The 20484-nt window shown below is 63.6% G+C and overlaps 2 protein-coding genes across 2 annotated transcripts; both read left to right on the top strand.

Moving 5' to 3' along the window:
• Nucleotides 1-5754: 5754 nt before the first annotated feature.
• On the top strand, nucleotides 5755-11144 carry SCRT1 (scratch family transcriptional repressor 1). Its single transcript, XM_055125877.1, has 2 exons — nucleotides 5755-6193; nucleotides 7800-11144. Exons 1-2 carry the CDS (start codon nucleotides 6079-6081, stop codon nucleotides 8738-8740), a joined length of 1056 nt encoding a protein of 351 aa, XP_054981852.1. The 5' UTR covers nucleotides 5755-6078; the 3' UTR covers nucleotides 8741-11144.
• Nucleotides 11145-14951: 3807 nt separating this feature from the next.
• On the top strand, nucleotides 14952-20100 carry DGAT1 (diacylglycerol O-acyltransferase 1). Its single transcript, XM_004618712.2, has 17 exons — nucleotides 14952-15234; nucleotides 16866-16953; nucleotides 17507-17547; nucleotides 17628-17713; nucleotides 17796-17848; nucleotides 17939-18044; nucleotides 18125-18238; nucleotides 18332-18406; nucleotides 18491-18594; nucleotides 18672-18710; nucleotides 18787-18828; nucleotides 18903-18947; nucleotides 19073-19185; nucleotides 19296-19361; nucleotides 19456-19543; nucleotides 19626-19688; nucleotides 19783-20100. The coding sequence occupies exons 1-17, from the start codon at nucleotides 15092-15094 to the stop codon at nucleotides 19936-19938; spliced, it is 1422 nt and encodes a 473-aa protein (XP_004618769.1). The 5' UTR covers nucleotides 14952-15091; the 3' UTR covers nucleotides 19939-20100.
• The last annotated feature ends 384 nt before the right edge of the window (nucleotides 20101-20484 follow it).

Raw genomic sequence — 20484 nt, 5'->3', positions numbered from 1 at the left:
AGATAATACAGTGGGTAGGGAATTTGCCTTGCACGTGGCCAATCCAGGTTCAATCCCTGGCACTCTATATGGCCCCCAGGGCCTGCCAGGAGTGATTCCTGGGCACAGAGCCAGTAGTAAGTGTCATGAGCACTGCCAGGTGGGTCCTCCTCCCAAAAGAGGAATATTTCAAGGGAACTTGGGAGGAGGTGGAGAGCTAATACAGTGAGCAGGGCTCTTGCCTTGCATGCAATGAACTCAGGCTCAATCCCCAGCATCCTATGTGGTCCCATATACCTGCACCGCAGGGCCAGAAATAAGCCCTCCTTGAGCAAAACTGGGTGTGGCCTAAACCCCAACCCCCCTGCAGCGGAATTTGTTCTCTTACATCAGAAGCAAAGGCCCGAGGACAGGTCCCCAGGTTTCACTCCTGGCCCCTATGCTGCTGGGCAGCGCCCACATCCCAACTGTCTGCACAGTGTTCCCCTGAGGCTGGAGCTGTGTGTGGTAAGTCCACTTCCATGCTACGGGGGTGCTTGCATGCCCTTCCTGGGGCAGGAACTGATGGTTTCAGGAGCAGGAGGGGCACTCATGTCTGAGGCAGGGATGGAGTCCCTGTGTCTCCACCAGGTAGGACCCCAGGATGGGGGAGGCTGGACTGAGAGGTGCCCAAGGTGGCTGGGACCCAGGCCTGGGGCTAGATACATGTCATCAAGGATTCTGTGTTGGCTGCGAAAGTTTGGGAATTCCAGTCCCAAAGCAAGTGCCTAGGGGCTGGAGCAATAGTACAGTGGGCAGGGTATTTTCCTTGTACAGAGCTGACCCGGGTTTGATTCCCAGCATCCCATATGATCCCCCGAGCACTGCCAGGAGTGATTCCTGAGTGCATGAGCCAGGAGTAACCCCTGTGCATCGCCGGGTGTGACCCAAAAACAAAAAACAAAAAAACCAAACCCAAAAAACTAAAGCAAGTGCCCAGCAGGAGGGGCTGGGAGAGGGAATATCCACTCAGAGTATCAGGGTCATCTGGATCTCCAGGAAGAAGGATGCTGGGTCTAGTGTCTAGGTCCATGCTGCTGGAGTACATATGAGGGTAGGGGAAGGACAAGACATCCTGGAGTCCAGACACTTGGCAGGATTCTGTCACAGCACCCAGCAGATGGGTACACAGTCCCAAGTAGGGCATGGGGTCACCATTCAGACCAGTTCTTCCTATGCATTCAAGCTTGTCCTGCAGCTCCCTGGACCTCAGGAAATGCTCCCAGGACAGGAGCCTCCACCTTCACCCATGACCCCTGCATTCTACTGGCCCAGACCCACGTCCCTGAGTAGCCCCTAGGTCAGGCAGGCCAGATGGGATGGTGTAGGAGAGAGGAGACATGGGCTGAAAACTCCTCTCCCTGTCCTGGCCACCTCTCTTGGTGCCCATGACTGCCATCACCTTGACCTCTATCTCCTCCAGCCCCCCAGCATTTCAGATCAGGACCTCTTCCAAACCCCCACCCCACAGTGTCTTTACCGTATGTACAGAACCCTTCCCCTGACCCAAGCTTGGATGCATGCCTGGCCACAGCTCACCTGACAAAGACCTAAGCCCAAGTTCACCCCACTGGTCTCCTCAAGGGCCCCAAAGTCCGAGTTCCATGTCCTTGGGCAGAGAAGGGCCATGTCCACAGCCACCAGGCCCGAGTTTACACGAACACCTCTCTCAAGGCTCAGTCTTTAGGCAGGTCCTTCCACTTAAACCTGAGCCCTGAGGCTCCATCTCAGGCCTCCTTCTCGTGCTTACATGTATACAGTATGTATGGAGCTAATGTGTGTATGTCATGTGTTTGTGTACATGTGTACACATGCACATGATAAGTAAGCAAGTGTGTGTGCATGCACATGAGCATGCATGTGTGAGCTAGGGTGTGTGCATGTGTTAGCATGTGCATATGTATACAAGTGCATGCAAGCTAGTGTGCACTTGCACATGTGCATATACGTGTGCAAACTAGTGAGCATGTGTATGTGCATGCATGTGTGAATTAGTGAGCTTGTGTATGCATGTGTGCATGCATGAGCTAGTGTGCATGCATGTGCATATGATAAAGTATGCGTATATGTGAGCTAGTGAGCATATGCATGTATTTACACATGAATGAGCTAGTGGGTGTAGTATGTGTGCAAGCTAGTGAGCATGTGCATGGATGTGGGTGTGAGCTAGTGAGCATGTACATGGATGTGCATGTGAACTAGATAGTGAGCATGTGTGTGTGCGAGCTAGTGAGCATGTGTATGAAGGTAAACATGTGGGCTGAAGTGATAATACAGCAGGTAGGGTTCTTTTTTTTCTTTTTTGGGTCACACCCGGCAATGCACAGGGGTCACTGCTGGCTCATGCACTCAGGAATTACTCCTGGCGGTGCTCGGGGGACCATATGGGATGCTGGGATTCGAACCCAGGTTGGCCGCGTGCAAGGCAAATGCCCTACCCGCTGTGCTATCACTCCAGCCCCACAGCAGGTAGGGTTCTTGCCTTGCAAACAGTTGGCCTGGGTTCGATCCCTGGCATCTCATATGGTTCCCTGAGCACTGCCAGGAAATTCCTGAGTGCAGAGTCAGGAGGAAGTCCTGAACATCACCAGAAAAAGGCCCCAAAAAGACAAAAAGAGGATGAAGAAGGTGAACATGTTTATGCACATGTGCATGCGTGAGTTAATATATCTATGCATGTCTGAGTATGTGTATGCACATTAGGATGTGTGTGCATACATGAGCTACTATGTGCATGCGCAGGTGCATCAGCTAGTGTATATTCATGCAGAAATGCATGTATGTGTGCATGAATGTGTGCATGCATGAGTTAGTGAACATGTGTATGCACGTGTGCATGTAATGAGCTAGTGTGCATATATATGTGCATGTGCACGAGGGCGAGCGTGAATGTGCATTGTGTGTGCATGGTCTGGTTCTGCTGCAGAGCCCTGGGCCTGCAGCAAAGGTCTGAAGAGCAGAGCGCTGCTCAATACAGGTGTGTGGGAAGAAGGCAGACAGGACCCCAGAACTACTAGGTAGGGGTTCTGGGTTACTGCACCCACCCCTGCCCTGATCCCCAGGAAGCCCTGACACAGAAAGGCTTGTGTGCCAGCAGGAACATGGCCGTCACAGAGGAGGGGCTCACAGCCCATGGCCCTCCTCAGGAAGGATCTGGGTTTGAGCCACAGCCAGTCCACGGGGACAGCTGGAAGTGCTAGAGGAGCCCCCAATGGCCAGCCTGCCACTCATCACTCTCTGTGGTAGAGGGGTCTGGAGGTAGAGGCTCTAGGATAAAGAGCAAAGTAGGCTGCCAGACAGAGGGGGGAGAATGGCCAGAGGGGTGAGCCTTCAGGAGGGGCTGGAGCTGCTTGGGAGGAGTGGTGGAGGGAGAGTGAGGGAAGGTGACCTTGGGTCTCACTGAGCCTGGCGTGCCTGCCTGATGGGGACAGGACCCCACCATCTCCCCTTTAAATATTTTGGACACATCTGGACTGCAGAAGGCTGGACACAACAACATTGCCCCTTCCACACCCCCACAGACAAGGGTGGCCAGCAGCAGGAAACAGATGTCCCTCCCCTCCCAGATCCATGTGGACCAAGCCTGGACCTTCCCGCAGGTCTCTCAAGGCCAAGGCAGGCCTGCCAGGAATGTGTCCTCTGGGACAGCAAAGCTTCCAAAGTCCAGCTCTGGATAGGAGAGATGGGTGGCCTGGAGGGTCCCTAAAAAGCTTGAGAATCAAATGGCAGCTTTCGTTGGCCAGACTCAGGGGAAGGTGACTGATGCAGGTGGGCGCCCGTGTGCGCGCACCGGCTGATGGCCCAGGCCTGGGCTCAGCTACCTCTCCTCGCTGGCCAGGTCGAACTGCCACCCTAAGGCAAATGGACAGCTGCCCACGGCCCCTTGGGAATGCCTGAGCAGAACATATGTGTCTGGGCTCTGATGCGCTGTCCATCAAGAGGGGATAGGGAGCAAACAGGAGCAGGTCATCACTGCACCCTGGCGGTGGGCCACTCGCAGAGAGAAGGACCGAGATCAGGGAATGAGGGATGGGACAGATAGGAACAGGCAGGAGGGGCGGTAGGGGGATTGTGCCTGGCACGTCCTGCCAGCCCCCGAGGGTTCGCCTGGTAATTAGGCCTAGGTGCAGATGGGCCGCCCAGTCCCGCAATCAAAATGGTAATTGGCCTCGCGCCTCCGGCTGCGCCTCTGCCGGCCCCTGGGAACGAGCAAGGGACCAGCGGCTCGACGGAGGGGGATCCCCGTCCCCGCCCCCACGCCGGACCTCGGCCGGCTGAGTCCCGGCGATAAGAGAATGGCCGCGCCCCGCTCCCCCGGGAGCACCTACCAAGCAGGTTGAAAGCCCCGCGGCCCCACGCCCCCACGCGTACTGCCCGGGTTCACCCCGCGGTCCCGCACAAGGTCACCGCGTCCCCGCCCCGCGACCCTCCACGGCCTCGCAGCGGCGACCTCGGTCCCAGCGAGCGAACCGGGGGCTTCGCGGGGACGCGCTGATAGTGCGGCAAGCCGACACCCGGCACGGGGGGGGCAGGAGACAATGGCAGCGCCAGTTCTAATTGGGGACATATGTCCCCGCGTGCGGCCATTGTGCGGCCGGAACCCCTCGCCTCGCGTCCTGCCATTGGCCGCCCGGCCTGACGTCATCTGCCGCGAGCGGGGAGGGTGGGGGCGACGGCGCGCAGGGGCGTCCGCCTGGTTCCCGGGCCGCGGGCCTGCGCGGGCGGACAGAGGAGCCCCCGGCGAACCCGGCCCGGGCCCCTCCGCGCCCGCTCACTGCGTCGCCGTCGCCCTCGGCGCGCGTCCCCGGGGGAGCGGGTGGGGGGGGGGCCGGGGTCAGCCCGGGTGACCGAGCTGCAAGGAGACGCTGCGGCACCGAGCGCGCGCGGCTCCATGCGGCGCTTTCGCTGCCTCAGCACTTGCGCCGCGGCCGCCCCCGTACACGCCTCGGCTCCGCACCCGGAGTCCGCCCCCCGCAGACCCCGCGCCGGGACAGGGCCCGACCATGCTCCAGTCACTCCCCCCGCAGCCTACAGTGCGGCGGCGCGCCAGGCCGAGCCGCGCGGGGGTGGGGGCGGCGGCCCCCCAAGCCCCTCCCCGGAGACCCCAGCCCGCCGCGCCTCGGCGCACCCCGCCCGCGGATCGGGGATTTTACAAGCCCGGGGCCGGGCGGGCCGCGGGCAGAGGCGGCCCGAACGGCCGAGCGCAGCCCCGCCCCGTGCCCCGCCCTCGGCCCGCCCCCCGCGCACCCCTCCCCACCGAGGACCCCCGCCCCCCGCTGCCGCCGCCGCCGCCAGCTCCGGCTGCAGAACAATAAAGCCAGCCTCGCAGAGACCCCCGCCGCGGACCCCCGCCCCGCCCCTCGCCGCCGGCGCCGGCTGAGCGCGCCCGGGCGCTGGCCGAGGTGCTGGCCGGGCCGGCGCTGGCCGCGGTGCTGAAGCTGCCGCCGCCGCGTTCTCCGGGCCCGGCGGCGCCGCCGGCAGCGGGGGCATGGGGGGTCGCTGACTGAGGCTCCGCCGCGGCGCCGGGGGGGAGGGGAAGGGGGCCGCGGAACCGGGCCAGCCCTGCACCCACTCGCAGCCTCCGGGCCCGGGACGGAGCTGCTCCCCCCCTCCCCGCCCCCCCAGCCTCCTCCCCCGCCTGTCCAGGGGCGGCACTGCGGGCTGGGAAGCCGGGACCAGAGGAGGGAAGGAAGGAAGGAAGGAAGGAAGGAAGGAAGGAAGGAAGGAAGGAAGGAAGGAAGGAAGGAAGGAAGGAAGGACGGAAGAGCCGTGCGGAGGCGCGGAGCGAGCGGAGCAAGGAAGGAGGGACGGAGGAAGGAGGAAGGAAGGAAGAAAGAAAGGAAGGAAGGAAGGAAGGAAGGAAGGAAGGAAGGAAGGAAGGAAGGAAGGAAGGAAAGAAGGAAGGAAGCGGGAGAGCCGGAGGAGCAGAGGCGGACTCGAAGGGCGGCACTGTTGCGGCAGCATCCAGAGGCCAGAGTGAGGACCGCGCTGCCTCCGCTGCTCCTCGGATGGTGACGGGGCCCCGCCGCGGCCGCAGCCCCCCGGAGCCCGGCAGGAATCATGCCCAGGTCCTTCCTGGTCAAGAAGGTCAAACTTGACACATTCTCCTCGGCAGACCTCGACAGCTCTTACGGGCGCGCCCGCAGCGACCTCGGCGTCCGGCTGCATGAGAAAGGTGCGCGCTGGGCTGAGGTGGGGGCGGCGAAGTGCCGGGGCAGCTAGTGGGGGCGGAGGGGAAGGAGGGCTGAGGGCACGCCTGCTAGCAGGGGTTGGTGGCTGGGGACGACCATGGAGGGGACGAAGATGGGGAGGTGGGAAGAGGGGAACACCGAGGCTGTCCTGAACCGGGCCAAGACTGTCAGAGGCAGTGCGAACGCAGGAGCGAGCAGGGGAGGGGAGCTCAGGCGGGAAGCAGCCCTCCCGCGACCCGTGCCTGGGCAGAGGCTACTGGACACCTGCTGATGATGCGGGCCATTCTGCAGACCCACACCCAGATGCCAGCGGGGCCTGCCTCCTCTGCCTCGGGCTGTGCCTCTGGGACTCTCTCCGAGGGCCTAGTGGGGCTCCAGACTGAAGGCATGGGCTGCCTGGCTTTCAGCAGAGGCAGCAGCGCTGCTGCGCTCAGGGAGGAGGTGTGGGCAGGTGGGCTGCTGTGGGGAGGTCCAGGATGCCCCAGGCAGGGGCCGTCTCTTTGTGTAGGGGTCCCAAGTTCAAGGGCAGCCGCTAACATAAAGCCCTGGGCCCCGTACCCACCAGGTGAGGTGGGCAGAGCAAGTGTGACCTGCAGGAGTAGGAGCCTGTGTGTGAGCCTGGGTGAGCCCATGTGACTGCGTGTGACCATGTGACTGTGCTTGTGTGTGACCCTGTATGATATGCACCTCCTGTGTGCCACTGCTCGGGACCACTGCCGGAGACCCGAGGCACTGCATGCATGTCCACGGCTTGGAGGGGCAGCGACCCGTGTGGCCTTGCAAAGCCCGAGCCTGAGTGTGGAGTGTGCATTTATGACCCGGATGCGTGAGCCCCACTTGTACCCCAAGAACAAGTCACTCACTGGCCCACCTGAAGCCTGTGCAGGCATGGCTGCCCCTAAGCCTGGCCTTCCGGGCGCCTGGCACCGTCCCCAGAAAGGCGCTTCCCTGGCCTTCTGTCCCAGGGACGCTGAGAGGGCCGAGGGCCCTGTGGAGCGGAGCAGGGGGACTGCAGGAAGCCGGGAGGAGGGTCGGGGCTGGGGGTGGGGAGCGATCCGGGAGACTAGGGAGGCTGTTGCAGCAAAAGTCTCCGGACTGGGTGGAGTGAACAGATAGAGGACCAGAGAGAAGACCGCAACACGGCTGGGCCTAAGCGAGGAGCCGCCAGGCAGCCCGGGAAGGCAGCAGAGGCGGGCGGGACGGAAGGCGCGGGGTCCCGGGCGGGCGTGCGGTCCTGGCTTTGTGCGCCGCGGTCCGCAGTGTGTTGCATAAGCTAGGAAAAACTGCTGAAGTGGGAAGAAGAGGGAGGGGAGGGAGGGCGAGGCAGCGCCGCCCCTCCCCCCTGACCTTGAGGCTCCGCGGAAGAGGGGCAGCCGCACCCGCGGACGGAGATGCGCCTCTGCCTCCCCTGCGCGGGTGGGGCGCGCGGCGGCGGGGGCGGAGCCGGCCTGCGGGTCTCATCTCTGCTCTGTCTCTCTCTCCTCTCCCGGCCCGTCCTCCTCCTCCCCCCCACCGGCTGCGGCCCCCGCTCCTTTGTCTCGTCCCCGACCCCGCCGTCTGCCTGTCCGTCCCCCCCCCACCTCTCCGCAGGATACCTCAGCGACTACGCGGGGCCCGCGTCCGTCTACGATGGCGACGCCGACGCGGGCCTGCTCAAGGGGCCGTCCCCGGAGCCCATGTACGCAGCGGCCGTGCGGGGAGAGCTGGGCCCGGCGGCCGCGGGCTCGGCGCCGCCGCCCACCCCGCGCCCAGAGCTGGCCACGGCCGCGGGCGGCTACATCAACGGCGACGCGGCCGTCAGCGAGGGCTACGCTGCAGACGCCTTCTTCATCACCGACGGGCGCTCGCGCCGCAAGGCCTCGCACGGCCACGCCGCGGCCGCCCCCTCGGCCTCCACGGCCGCCGCCCCCGACGGCGATGACGGCGGCGGGTCCGGACCCGGCGCGCGCGGCGCCGGGGCCCCGGGCCGCGGGGGCGCGCGCGGGGGGGCGAGCGCCGAGGCGCGAGCGGGGTCTGGGGCCGGTGGCCCGGCCGGCCGGCACGCGTGCGGCGAGTGCGGCAAGACGTACGCCACGTCGTCGAACCTGAGCCGCCACAAGCAGACGCACCGCAGCCTGGACAGCCAGCTGGCGCGGCGCTGCCCGACGTGCGGCAAGGTGTACGTGTCCATGCCGGCCATGGCCATGCACCTGCTCACGCACGACCTGCGCCACAAGTGCGGCGTGTGCGGCAAGGCCTTCTCGCGACCCTGGCTGCTGCAGGGCCACATGCGTTCGCACACCGGCGAGAAGCCCTTCGGCTGCGCGCACTGCGGCAAGGCCTTCGCCGACCGCTCCAACCTGCGCGCGCACATGCAGACGCACTCGGCCTTCAAGCACTTCCAGTGCAAGCGCTGCAAGAAGAGCTTCGCGCTCAAGTCCTATCTCAACAAGCACTACGAGTCGGCCTGCTTTAAGGGTGGGGCCGGCGGCAGCGGCCCCGCAACCCCGGCGCCTGCCGCGCCGCCGCAGCTCAGCCCCGTGCAGGCTTAGGGCGGCGGGGCCTCGGCCCGTCGGGTCGGCTCTCAGCAATACGGGCCCCAGGGAAATCTCCGCCACGCCGGGGCCAGGCGGGGGGGCCGGAGGGCGGGCCCTCCTGCAGCAATAGGGGGAGGGGCCCGGTCCCGCCCCGCTCGCCCTCCAGGGGCCTTGCCGGCCCCCTTCAAGCAATAGGGTCCCGAGGGGAGACCCATACGAGCCCCCGCCCTTCCCCTCCAGGGTGCCCCAGGCTTTCTCCCAGCAATAGGGTCCGTGAGATCCAGAACCGAACCTCATCTCCGAGTAAGTCTCCGCAGACGGGGCCGGACCCGAGGTGTGCGGCGCCCTCCTCCGCCCTCCCCGCGCCTCCGGAACCGTCTCAGAGGCTCAGGTCTCCCCCGCCCCTTTCCACGCCTTCCAGGCCAGGCCTGTGGCCTCCAGTCCAGGGAGCGAGTCGGTCCCTGGCGGCCCTGCGCCTCGGCCTTGGCGCAGCCCGCGTTTGCGGGGTCAGAGAGGGGGCGGATGGCGGCACCCCTCTCCCTTGGGTTCCTTCTGGGGCCTCAGTCCGAGCCGCGCTATGACCCCCCACCCCCTTCCCCGCCAAATCCGAATTCTTCCAGCCCAGCCTCCCCGGGCTCTGTCCTCCATAACGAATAATAATGACGCATATCGACTCGCATGGACTTCTCCGACCTCCTCAGACCCCGCTCCCGCCCTGCCCCGGGCCCCCTCCCCCGAGCCGGGCATTTGGTGATGGAGGCCGGATTCCTGGGCGCGACCCTCTCCACACCTCTCTGTAATCGCTTTGCGGGTAAAGCCCCCTGGGGGGGTTGCGGACGCGTCGGGTTTCTTTCTTTCTGTATTTATATGTTTTATTTATGAACGGATTGCACTCGGGTCCGGGGAGGGGCGCCGAGGCCCCCCAGGCTGCCCGCCGACTCCCGGGGCCGGGTATGCCCAGGCCCGCGCCCCGCTTGGCCCCGCCCCGCCCCGCCCCCGGAGCCCGGGCCCCGCCCCTCGGTTGCCAACTCGCCCGTCTATGCCAAAGCCTCGGCGGCGACCCCGCCCCCAGGGCCCGCCCATTGGCCGCCGCCTTGTGACGTCACTGCATGCAGTCCCAGCCCTCCTCCCGTGCTCTCCCGGGGCTGCCCGTCCCCATCCCTCTTAGTTCGTCCGATGCCGACTATAGAGCAATAATGCGCATTGCATGCGAAGCTGCCGCCGCCTCTAGAGTTACTGAGAATCAGGTATCCCCCTGCCCGACCCACCCCATAGGCCCCTAGATCAGGGACGCTGCGCGGGGCCGGCCGCGCGGACTTTACCCCCCCCCCGCCCCCCCACGGCAGAGCCCGGCGGGTGCAACGGTCCCAGGGGCAGGGGACGCTATAGTTGCACCCAAGACCCTCCTTCCGCCGTCCGCCCCTCTCCCACAGTTCACTGGGCGCCCACCACGGGCCAGGCCTGCTGCTGGCCAGGCCAGCAGAGACCTGCCAGGCTATATGGGGGGCTGGAGTCTGCGTTTTGGTGGCAACAGCCCCACAGGCCTGGGTGGGCCAGGGACCACCTCTGAAAATGCAGAGTGGCCTGGTCCCTAGACCCAGCCCAGTGCCAGTCACCCCGAACCCCAGCCTGGGTGCCAGGCAGGGCACAGGCTTGCTCTGTCCCCATCAGGGGCTTTGTGCTCTCAGCGCAGGTGGGAGAGACCAGGCCCCCCCAGGCGCAGAGCCACCAGGCTGCCCAGACAAGCCCAGTGCTGCCCTTCCTTCACGTGGTCAATCGGCTCACTGGGTCACACGGGCCAGGGCTCCAAAACAGCCCCACTCCCACCCTGTCCCTTGGGCTCCACGCTCCGGGCTGTAGGCTGGGGCCCCAGCCCCTACAGCCCAGGCTGGGTGCTTGAACAGCCCCCCCGGGCCACGACGCCCGTGCTGGACACCCCCGCATGCACACGCACACGTCTGTCTACCTACCTAAGGAGAAGGCCGGAGGGCCGTGGGTTGGCCAGGGTCCCCAGCTTCTCCCCACCCTGCCGCCGTGGAAAGCCATGGGCCCCCTCCCGCCCCCATAACTAAGCAGCACAATAACCGACTTAGCGAATTCAGGTAGAAGGAACGTTTAGGTAGCACCTATTTTGTACTGATTCTACGAGTAGGGCCCGAGACGCGAGGGCCCTCGGGTGGGGGCAGGCCGCCGGCCTGCCCTGCCCCCACCCCCGCCTGCGCCCCGCCGCCTTGTACATAGTCCCCACCCGGAAAAGGCCGGGATTTTTACTCGGGCCGCGCCCCTCTCCCGCCCCCATTTGGGGCCGGGCCGGCCGGACAGACGGACGGACGGACAGACCTCCTTCCTAAGCACAATAGCACCAGCTCCCCGGAGCGCCGCACCTCCACGAGGAGAATAAATGCCACTCTTGATAGAACTCCGAGTGTCCAGCTCATGTGTTCAGGGCTGGGCTTCGGTGTGGGGGACACGAGAGGGGCCCCAGAGACTGGCAGATGCCTGTGACGCAGCGTTGAGGCCACTGGGGGGGCCCTGCTGGGTGGGCACCTCCTGCTCGGGAAGCCAGGAGGCAGGGGTGCCCGCAGGCCCAGCCCAAGGCAGCGGAGCAGTTGGCATTTTTCTGGTGTCAGGCGAGTGGGCTCTGCGCCAGGACCAGGGAGCCAAAGAGTGCCAGCGCTCAGTGAAGACAGCAGCTGTGCTGAGGCCCAGAAGGGCTGGAGGACTGCTGACCTCTGGCCTGAGTGTCCCTATGCCCCCTTCAGCTCCTGAGCCACTAGCAAGTCCTTTCTGGTGCTATTGGAAATCAGGGTCGGGCAGCAGTGGGGGTGCTGCCTGCTTCCCAGTGGCTCGCGGGCAGGTGCAAGACACGACTAACAACAGGCTCTGGCTTTCATGGGGGGCCACACCTGGTGGTGCTGGGGGCTTGCTCCTGGCTCTGCCTTCAGCAGTCACTTCTGGCTGGACTGGGGGACCCTGTGTGATACATGGAATCTGTCTCTCTAGCCCCAAAGCCCAGTTTCTTTAGCTGGAGCCTGACTTCAGACCAGCTGGCACACTGAATGAGAGAAGGTCATGAAAAAGTGGGCAACTGCTTCTGAACATGCAGCCGACCATCATTTTAATCAGAGTCAGAGGCATCAGGAATCTGAGGCATTGCTGGTAGTGCTCCACTGTGGTGTATTTCCCAGATGACAGGTGCTTTAAGAGGGGCAGTTTAGGAGCCTTGAATGGGTGGGATGGACTGGGGGAGGAGATGAGGGTAGGACTATGCTGTAGTTCCACCCCCTACGCCCACCTGCCCAGCAGTGTTTCCTGGCTCTCAAGTGGACAAGTGTGAGTGAGAACCTCATGGCCTTGGAGCCTTTCGTTAGACCAGGCCAGCTCGCTGCCCGGCCAGAAGCCCGGCCAGGCTTCATCAGGTGGGTCGGTCAGGCAGGCTGCAGGCTCCCAGACAGGGGTCCTGTACCTCCTGTGATGAGCTGCCTTTCAGGGAGAATTTTCATCAGAAGCCTCAGAGCAGCTAACTTAGAGCTCAGTGCTAGCTAGCATCCTCTGCCCAGGACCATTCTCTTTCACTGTTCCAAGCCTGGGTGGGCACCAGTGTCCAGCTGGCAAGCAAAGTCTCAAAGCCTCAGGGAGACAAGTTGCTGGTTCCAGAACTGCCCTGGCCTCATATGCCTTCACCCTGCACCTGGATCCACACCTGGGCAGGAAGGACGAATGTTTCTGGACTTACCACTCTTTGTTTTGTTGCTGTTGTTGTTGGGGGGTGGGGTGGTGCACACCTGGCAATACTGTTGCTACTCCTAGCTCAGGGGTTGCTCCTGTGCCAGGACCAGGGAGCCTAAGAGTGCAAGCATACAAGCACGAAGTAGGCTGAAGACAGCAGCTCTGCAGAGGCTCCAGGGATTATGAGCTAGGAATTCCCCAGCTCCCACCTCTAGTGGTGTCCCTGGACAGTATTAGTCTCAGAAACGAGTGGCATGGGCTGCTGACCCCTCTGTCCCATGAACAGTTTCTGCTGGCTGTATCTCTAAGAGGCCCCCGCACATGCCAGTGCCATTTCTGTTCTGGGCTTAATCTGAGACATTTTCTGACCTTCCCACCCTTGCAGCCCTTCCTTTCTGGAGCCCTGTGGATCGGTGCTTCCTGAGAGGTACACACTGAGTGCTTGGCTGCCCCTTGCACACCTGTGTGCCCACCAAACTTAGATCACCTTTTTAATTTTAGCTTTAGGGCCACACCCAACCATGCTCAGGGCTTAGGCCCTACCCACTGCTTTCACCTCCGACCTGGACCTATTGTCTCTTCTTGGAGGCCCTGAGCAACAATGAATCTCGGTTCCTGTCCTGCCTTATAAGGGGTTGGCATAGGTCTTGCTCCCACCCGCCCCCTCAATCCCATCCACACGGACAGGTCCATAACCTGAATGGTCTCTGGTCCTCAGAGGGGTGTTCACAGCGCTGTTACCCTTTGGCTCATGGTCATGTTCCAGCCCCCAACTCCCATGAAGGGAAGTTGGTTTCTTCCCTCCTTGCCTATGGGCTGACCTAACTCCTGGATGATCCCTGGCTCTAATCACTGGGGCATCACTCTGCCGCCTGCTAAGCAGCCAGCACTCTCCTTTCCTTTTCACAGGCTACCTCTCTCAGTATCTTCAGGTCCACTGGGGAGCTGCCAGGCCAGGCCCTCCTCTCCTTCCTGCTCCCTGCTGGAGGGAGCAGCAGAAAATACACGTGCACTGGTCAGTCTTGGCTATTCTGTGCCAAGGGCCCTGGGCTCCCTGCAGGCCCTTCATCTCCACCTGCCTTAGTATTCAGAAAGGCCTCTGGCTCTGTTTGGCCCAGACCTACCTGACCATAGAGGAATATTGTCAGGAAGAGCTGAGGTCAATGTGGGCATGCGGGAGGGGCTCTTCCGGCCAGTCAGGCAAGCTCCACCAGCTGCTCAAAGCACTGGGCATGTAGCCCCAGGTCACCGGTACAGATGTCATGCTGACCTCTACTCAAGATGGCCGTTGATTGCAGGAATGTGTCACCCAGAGGTCACACACTAGGAGCCTTGGTTGGAGCTGCAGGGAAGGCTGTGACGGGTGCCTAGGGAACGCCACTGACTCAGGTGGACACCCTCTCGTGAGGTGGCATTTGGCTTGGCCGTATTCCCCATGGGGGCACTCAGGGGTTTTGCTTCTAAGACCCTAACCCTGACCCATGCACAAACCAGGTCTGTGTGAAGCCTCGCTCCCCAAACTCAGGGCACTCCCATTCCACACCTGGTGCAAGGTGTGGCTAGGGCAGCTTTTAAGGCACAATTGCTTCATCAGGACTGGGTGAGTGTGCAGTGATGACACAGTGGCCTTGGCCTCTGGTGCCCGCTATATGACATCCCACTTTCTGGCAAGAGTAGCCCAGCCTCCGATGTGCGATCATGTGTGTGCTGACCTTTTACCTGCAGGGCATATGCTCCCTCACAGGGCAAGTGCAGTCCCAGCCCTCCAGGTGATTTTTTTTTGGGGGGGTGAAGGCTACTACTCATCAGGGGCTAATAGGGGCCGTCCAGGAATCAGTCTGGGTGGTGTGGAAAGGGTGTAGGAGACAACAATCCGGAAGTGATTTTATTTGGGGGTGAGCATACTTGGCGATGCTAGGTTTTACTCAGGGATTACCCCTGGCGATGCTCCGGGGGAACATATGGGATGCCCAGATGGAACCCGGGTCAGCCACATGCACGGCAAGTACCTTGCCTTTCCTCTCGTACTATCGGGCCCTCCAGAGGTGACATTCAAATTTTTATTTCCCCTTAGTGCTCGGGGCTTACTCCTGGCTCTGAGCTCAGGGACCGCTTCTGGCGGGGCTCGGGAGCGGCCCAAGATGGACTCAGGGGCCAGTCCGGTGCGCCGCCAGCGCATTAAGCCCGGTGCAAATTTCTCCGGACACCCGGCGGCCTCTCCTCCGGCCCCGGGAGACGTATATCTCAGGCCAGCCCCGCCTCTCATTCCCGCTCCCGCGCGGCAGCCCGGCTCGAAGAGGCGCGAAGTGGGGGAGGCCGGGAGTCCGAGCAAAGCTCGCGGGGCACCCGGGCCGCCGGGTCTCGCCGCGGGCACCGACCTGCGTCCGCGCTACGACTCCCACGGTGCCTTTCGCGGGCCCCGGGACTACAATTCCCAGGGCGCCGCGCGGCCGCGAGGACTACGACTCCCAGCGTGCCCCGCGCGCCCGTGCCTACAAATGGCCGCACAGCGCGGCCCCACGCCAGTTAGCGGCCCCGGGAGCTTCCCGGGCGCTCGGCGGCGAGCGGTCTACGGCGGCCGGCAGGGGGCGGCGGCTGCCGTTTGCCGGGATCCGGAGGCGGGGCCCGGGCCGAGGCATGGGCGAGCGCGGCGGCGCGGCCGGCTCCCGGCGCCGGAGGACGGGGTCGCGGCCCGCGGCGACCGAGGAGCGGGACGCGGGCGCCGGGGGCGACGCGCCGGCCGCGGACGCGGACAAGGGCGGCGGCCACTGGGACCTGAGGTAGCCGAGCCCGGGCGTGGCCCCGGCCGGGAAACGGAGGCTGGGGGCCCTGGGGCGCCGGCCAAGGTCACTGGGGGGCGCGGAGGGGTGCTGCGGCCGCCCCCGGTGCCTTGCATGTCCGCGGGTGGCGAGGAGCGCCCCGAGCGCTGTCGGGGGTCGGGGCGAGAGGTGGCTGTCCTGGGCCGGGGGTCGGGGCGGGGGCGGCTGTCCTGGGCCGGGGATCCGGGTGGGGGGCAGCTGTCCGGGAAACGGGGGACGGGACGCGGGGGGCGGCTGTCCTGGGTCGGGGGCGTGGTACCGGACGGTGGGGGGCGGTTGTCTGGGTCCGGTTGTCTGGCACTGGCCCGGGGCAGCTGCACGGGATGCGGGGGACAGGGCGGTGGCAGGGGCGGGGGCAGCTGCCCGGACGCAGCCGACCCAGGAGGAAGTGGGTGACGGGTCGCTCTGACATGGGCTGGGATCCAGGAGCTTCCTTGCGGGGTGCTCAGAGTCCGCCTGGGAGATAAGATAATCTCAGCCACAAGTACGGGCAGAGCAAAGGGCAGCTGAGGGCGGAGGGCTCCCCTGCCAGCCTCTTATCCTTCTAGGAGGGAGGGGGCGACTTTCTGTCTGCAGCGCAGGTGGCTAGAGCAGGGCTCTAGTTCTCTCCCACACTGGCCCCTTGGCCCGGCCCCCTCTGGACCGCAGGGAGGAAGTGCAGCGCGGCATGCCCCCCCCCCCCGATGCCGTAGGGGTCTTCTATCCTGTGGAAGGGGTCTGTGCCTGGCGGGGTGACCGACTGCAGCCCCGAGTCCAGCTGGGGTTGGTTTCCTTGTGCGCCGTTCTGGCCTGTGGAGCTTGTAGGAGCTGTGTGGGGGCTCGCAGTGGGAGCGAGCGGACCTGCACTGAGCTGAGCCGGGGTCAAGGTGCGGATCCTGACAGTGTCCTCGCTGGGAGTACTGAGTGGCCTCCTGGACTAGCAGCCACAGACTAGGAAAGAGGTTGAGAGGGTGGCTCCAGATGGCCAGGGACAGGAGGGAGACCAGAGCCACCTGCCCTGTGCCCCAGCTGGCATTGGCAGTGGTGGGTGTGCCCACTCTACAGGGTTCCTGCCCCCACCATCCCCAGCAAGTGTGGGTGTCCTGCCCCGGCCAGGTGCGGATGTGTCCTTGGAGGGAACCTGCTTACCAAACCCAGGACCTTGCTCAATGCAGAGGGGCTTCCTGGTGGCAGTGGTGGTCAGGGCAGGGCCTGGCCCTGCCTCACTCCTACTGAGGGCTGCTACTGTTCCCCTGTCCGGCACCAGTGGGAGGCCCTGTGGGTACAGGCAGAGGCCCCTGGGCCTGGGGGCTGAGCTGACCTGTAGCCTTCGACCCTGGGCTTGCTTGGGTCTGTGTGGTTTGGAGAGGGGGTGTCTGCTCACTGGGTGACTGGTTATACTTCACTCCAATACTGGGGGCCTCAGGGCTGGGCGGGGCATTTCCTATGAGCCCAGTATGGGTGTGGTGTTTGGCCAGCATGGCTCAGGCCAGGGTGGCAGGGGCGCAGGCCTGCCCTGCTCACGGACACTGTCTGCCCTGCTAACAGCTACTCTCGGCCCTGCTCGTGGCCACTGTCTCTGCACTGCTCACGGCCACTCTCTGCCCTTTCAGGTGCCACCGGCTGCAGGACTCGCTGTTCAGCTCTGACAGTGGCTTTAGCAACTACCGTGGCATCTTGAATTGGTGTGTGGTGATGCTGGTAAGTCTGGGTGCACCCTGGGCCTAGGCTTGGCTCCGCCGTGGATTGTCTTTGTGACAGAATCCTAGGCTTTATGGGGTCCCCACAGGCTCCTTGAGCCCAGGTGAGTCGTGGGATTGCTCCAGGGACAGGCTGTGGGCGGGGCAGACGCCACCACCTCCTGCTGCTGATGTGGCAGGAAGCCTTCAACCCTTTGACCTGCTCCTGCTGCTTGTCCTAAATGGACAGGCCCTAGGCACCCCCATGCCTGCCTGTGGTCCAGGTTCCCTGTGTCCTCAACCTCGGAGGGTGGAGGGGCGGCCAGGGGCACACATCTGGCATTTCCTGCTGAGGAGACTCCTGGTGTCCTTGGTGTGTGGAAGCTGCTTCTGGGCGGGGTTTGTCTGTCTGCACCTGTGGGCCCTAGGTGAGCAGTGTCCAGTAGCAGCTTTGGTTTCTGTGGTTCTGGGGCAGGCCTGCATGGCAGGGATGGCTGTTGATGCTGCAGCAGCATCTGTGTGGGCTCGGGGTGTGGGTGGGGGGCCGCACTGACAGGGACCCCTCTCCCTCCCAGATCCTGAGCAATGCACGGTTGTTTCTAGAGAACCTCATCAAGTGAGTGTCTTTGCCAGGCCTGCCCCGCCCTGCCCGCTCCCCGGCCCTTCCCCACCCTGAACCCGCCCCACTCCCCGCAGGTACGGCATATTGGTGGACCCGATCCAGGTGCTGTCTCTCTTTCTGAAGAACCCCTACAGCTGGCCCGCTCTGTGCTTGGTCCTCGGTGAGCGGGGGACCGCGGGGGGCCGCGGTGGGGCCTGTGGCTGAGCTGGGCCTGAGCTTGCCGCTGGTGCTTGTGTCCCCAGTGGCCAATGTCTTTGCCGTGGCCGCGTTCCAGGTGGAGAAGCGTCTGGCTGTGGTAAGCAAGGCCTGGTGTCCCCCTGCCCAGCCCAGGTGTCCCTTTGTGGGAGGGGGCACGCTGGGCCTGAACATGGACTGCCCTTCCCAGGGAGCCCTGACAGAGCAGGTGGGGCTGCTGCTGCACACGGCTAACCTGGCCATCATCCTCTGCTTCCCGGCTGCTGTGGCCTTCCTGCTCGAGTCCATCACTCCAGGTGTGGCCCCCTCACCCCCCTCCAGTGCTACCACAGGTGGTGTGGGGGCCAGGACTGAGCCTCCTCTGCCCCCTTTGCAGTGGGCTCTGTACTGGCACTGCTGGTCTACACCGTCCTCTTCCTCAAGCTCTTCTCCTACCGACAAGTAAACCTGTGGTGCCGTGAGCGCAGGATGCAGGGCAAGGCCAAGGCTGGTGAGGGGCTGCCCGGAGCCAGGCGGGGCGGGCAGGCAGCCGTGCCCTTGATCCCTGCCTACCAGCCTTAATCTCTTCTCCGCTTGCTCACAGTTGATGCCAGCAAGAAGGCCAATGGGGGCAGTGCCCAGCGCACTGTGGACTACCCCGACAACCTGCACTACCGAGGTGAGGCCCCAGTGACGTGGCAGGGCGCCCCTCAGTCCATGGTGCAGGGCCCGTGCCACCCCTCAGCCCATGCTCCTGTTGCAGACCTCTACTACTTCCTCTTCGCCCCTACCCTGTGTTACGAGCTCAACTTTCCTCGCTCCCCGCGCATCCGGAAGCGTTTCCTGCTGAGGAGACTCCTGGAGATGGTGAGCCGAGGGGGCACTGAGGGCTGCAGCCCGTGGGCCGCTGGAGGCTCAGCTTTCTGCTCTTGCTTCCTTCCCAGCTCTTCTTTACCCAGCTCCTGGTGGGGCTGATCCAGCAGGTGAGGGGCAGGGGGCAGGGGGCAGGGGATGGGGAGAGGGGCCAGTGCAGCTCTGACATGGAACCCTCTTTTGCAGTGGATGGTCCCCACCATCCAGAACTCCATGAAGCCTTTTAAGGTGAGCGTCAGGCTCCCACTTGGGGGAGGGGAGTGGAGAGTCTCTGCTGCTTCAGCTGAGCCCTGTCTCCATAGGACATGGATTACTCACGCATCATTGAGCGACTCCTGAAGCTGGCGGTGAGTGTTGGGAGTGTGGGTAAGGGTTAGGGTGTGTGTAAGGGGTACCATGTCTAAGGGGCACTGTCTGTAAGGAGGCCCCATAGTGTGTGTGTGTGTATAAGCTGAGGTTGCCTCTCCTGCAGATCCCCAATCACCTCATCTGGCTTATCTTCTTCTATTGGCTATTCCACTCGTGTCTCAACGCCGTGGCTGAGCTCATGCAGTTTGGAGACCGCGAGTTTTACCGGGACTGGTGGTGAGTGGCGGGTAGGGCCAGGCTGGGGCAGGGCTGGGGCAGGGCTGGGGCGGGTAGGGCCAGGGCCGGGGTGCCAGGGCATGATTTCATTTCCTCTGTGTCACCTCCAGGAACTCGGAGTCCGTCACCTACTTCTGGCAGAACTGGAACATCCCTGTACACAAGTGGTGTTACAGGTGGGCACAGCATGGCAGGATGTGTGGGTGAGTGTGCCTGCATGTGCCATGTGTGGAACACTTGGTGACAGACCTGCGGCCTCTCCCTCTGCAGACACTTCTACAAACCCATGCTCCGCCGTGGCAGCAGCAAGTGGGTGGCCCAGATTGGAGTGTTCCTGGCTTCGGCCTTCTTCCACGAGGTCAGTGCTCCCTCCTGGGCGTTCCTCCCAAGGTGGGGGGGTGCTTGCTGATCAGGCCCTGACCTGTCCCTTGTACCCACAGTACCTTGTGAGCATCCCGCTGCGCATGTTCCGCCTGTGGGCCTTCACAGGCATGATGGCACAGGTGAGTCCAGTCTCTGGCTGCGCTTGCTAACTGCCCCGTGTCCCCGGACCTTGTCTGTGCCCGCTGACTGACCCTGTCCCCGCTGTGTCCTCAGATCCCATTGGCCTGGATAGTCGGCCGCTTCTTCCGGGGCAACTATGGCAACGCGGCCGTGTGGCTGACGCTCATCATTGGGCAGCCAGTGGCAGTGCTCATGTATGTCCACGACTACTATGTGCTCAACTATGAGGCCCCAGCCACAGGGGCCTGAGGATCCTGCTCCTCTCGGCCTGGCGTGGCTTCTCTGCCCCTATGGGGCGCCCTCCTGACCCTGTGATGGCAGCCTGCCCTGGGGGAGGTGCCAGGGCCCTGGGAGTCCTGGCTGATCCTTGCTACGTAGCCATGGCATCAATAAAATGCTGTCCAGAGCGACCACCTGAGTCTGCTGGCTGGTGAATGGGCTGCTGGGAGGTGGTGAGGCACAATAGCGCCACCATGCTCGGAGGCAGCTGGGGTCTGTGCACCATGCAGCAATGGGATGGGGGTGGGGTGTGGTGTGTGTGTGTGTAGCACAACCCTAATAGCCTGTGTGTGTGTGTGTGTGTGTGGCACAACCCTAATAGCCTGGTGTGTATGTGTATCACAACCCTAGCGGTCTGGGCTGTGTAGCACAACCCTGGCAGCCTGGTGTATGTGTGTAGCACAACTCTAGCAGCCTGGGGGGGATGTGTGTGTGTGCACGCGGCTGCACATGTCCATCTGAGGTGAGGGGAGTGTACTTCTGCATGCATGCATGCATGGCCAGACCTCCAATGCA

Source organism: Sorex araneus, chromosome 2 (assembly GCF_027595985.1).
Source record: "Sorex araneus isolate mSorAra2 chromosome 2, mSorAra2.pri, whole genome shotgun sequence".
Classification (NCBI taxonomy): Eukaryota; Metazoa; Chordata; class Mammalia; order Eulipotyphla; family Soricidae; genus Sorex; species Sorex araneus.
Note: the sequence above shows the minus strand (reverse complement) of the source record. Positions and strands in the feature narration are given on the sequence as shown.

Coding starts and splice junctions, on each gene's coding strand:
- DGAT1 (XM_004618712.2), top strand. CDS start 15,092: ATGGGCGAGCGCGGCGGCGCGGCCGGCTCCCGGCGCCGGAGGACGGGG. Junction 15,235..16,865: donor GGCGGCCACTGGGACCTGAG/GTAGCCGAGCCC, acceptor CTGCCCTTTCAG/GTGCCACCGGCTGCAGGACT. Junction 18,711..18,786: donor TGGTGGGGCTGATCCAGCAG/GTGAGGGGCAGG, acceptor CCTCTTTTGCAG/TGGATGGTCCCCACCATCCA.
- SCRT1 (XM_055125877.1), top strand. CDS start 6,079: ATGCCCAGGTCCTTCCTGGTCAAGAAGGTCAAACTTGACACATTCTCC. Junction 6,194..7,799: donor CGTCCGGCTGCATGAGAAAG/GTGCGCGCTGGG, acceptor ACCTCTCCGCAG/GATACCTCAGCGACTACGCG.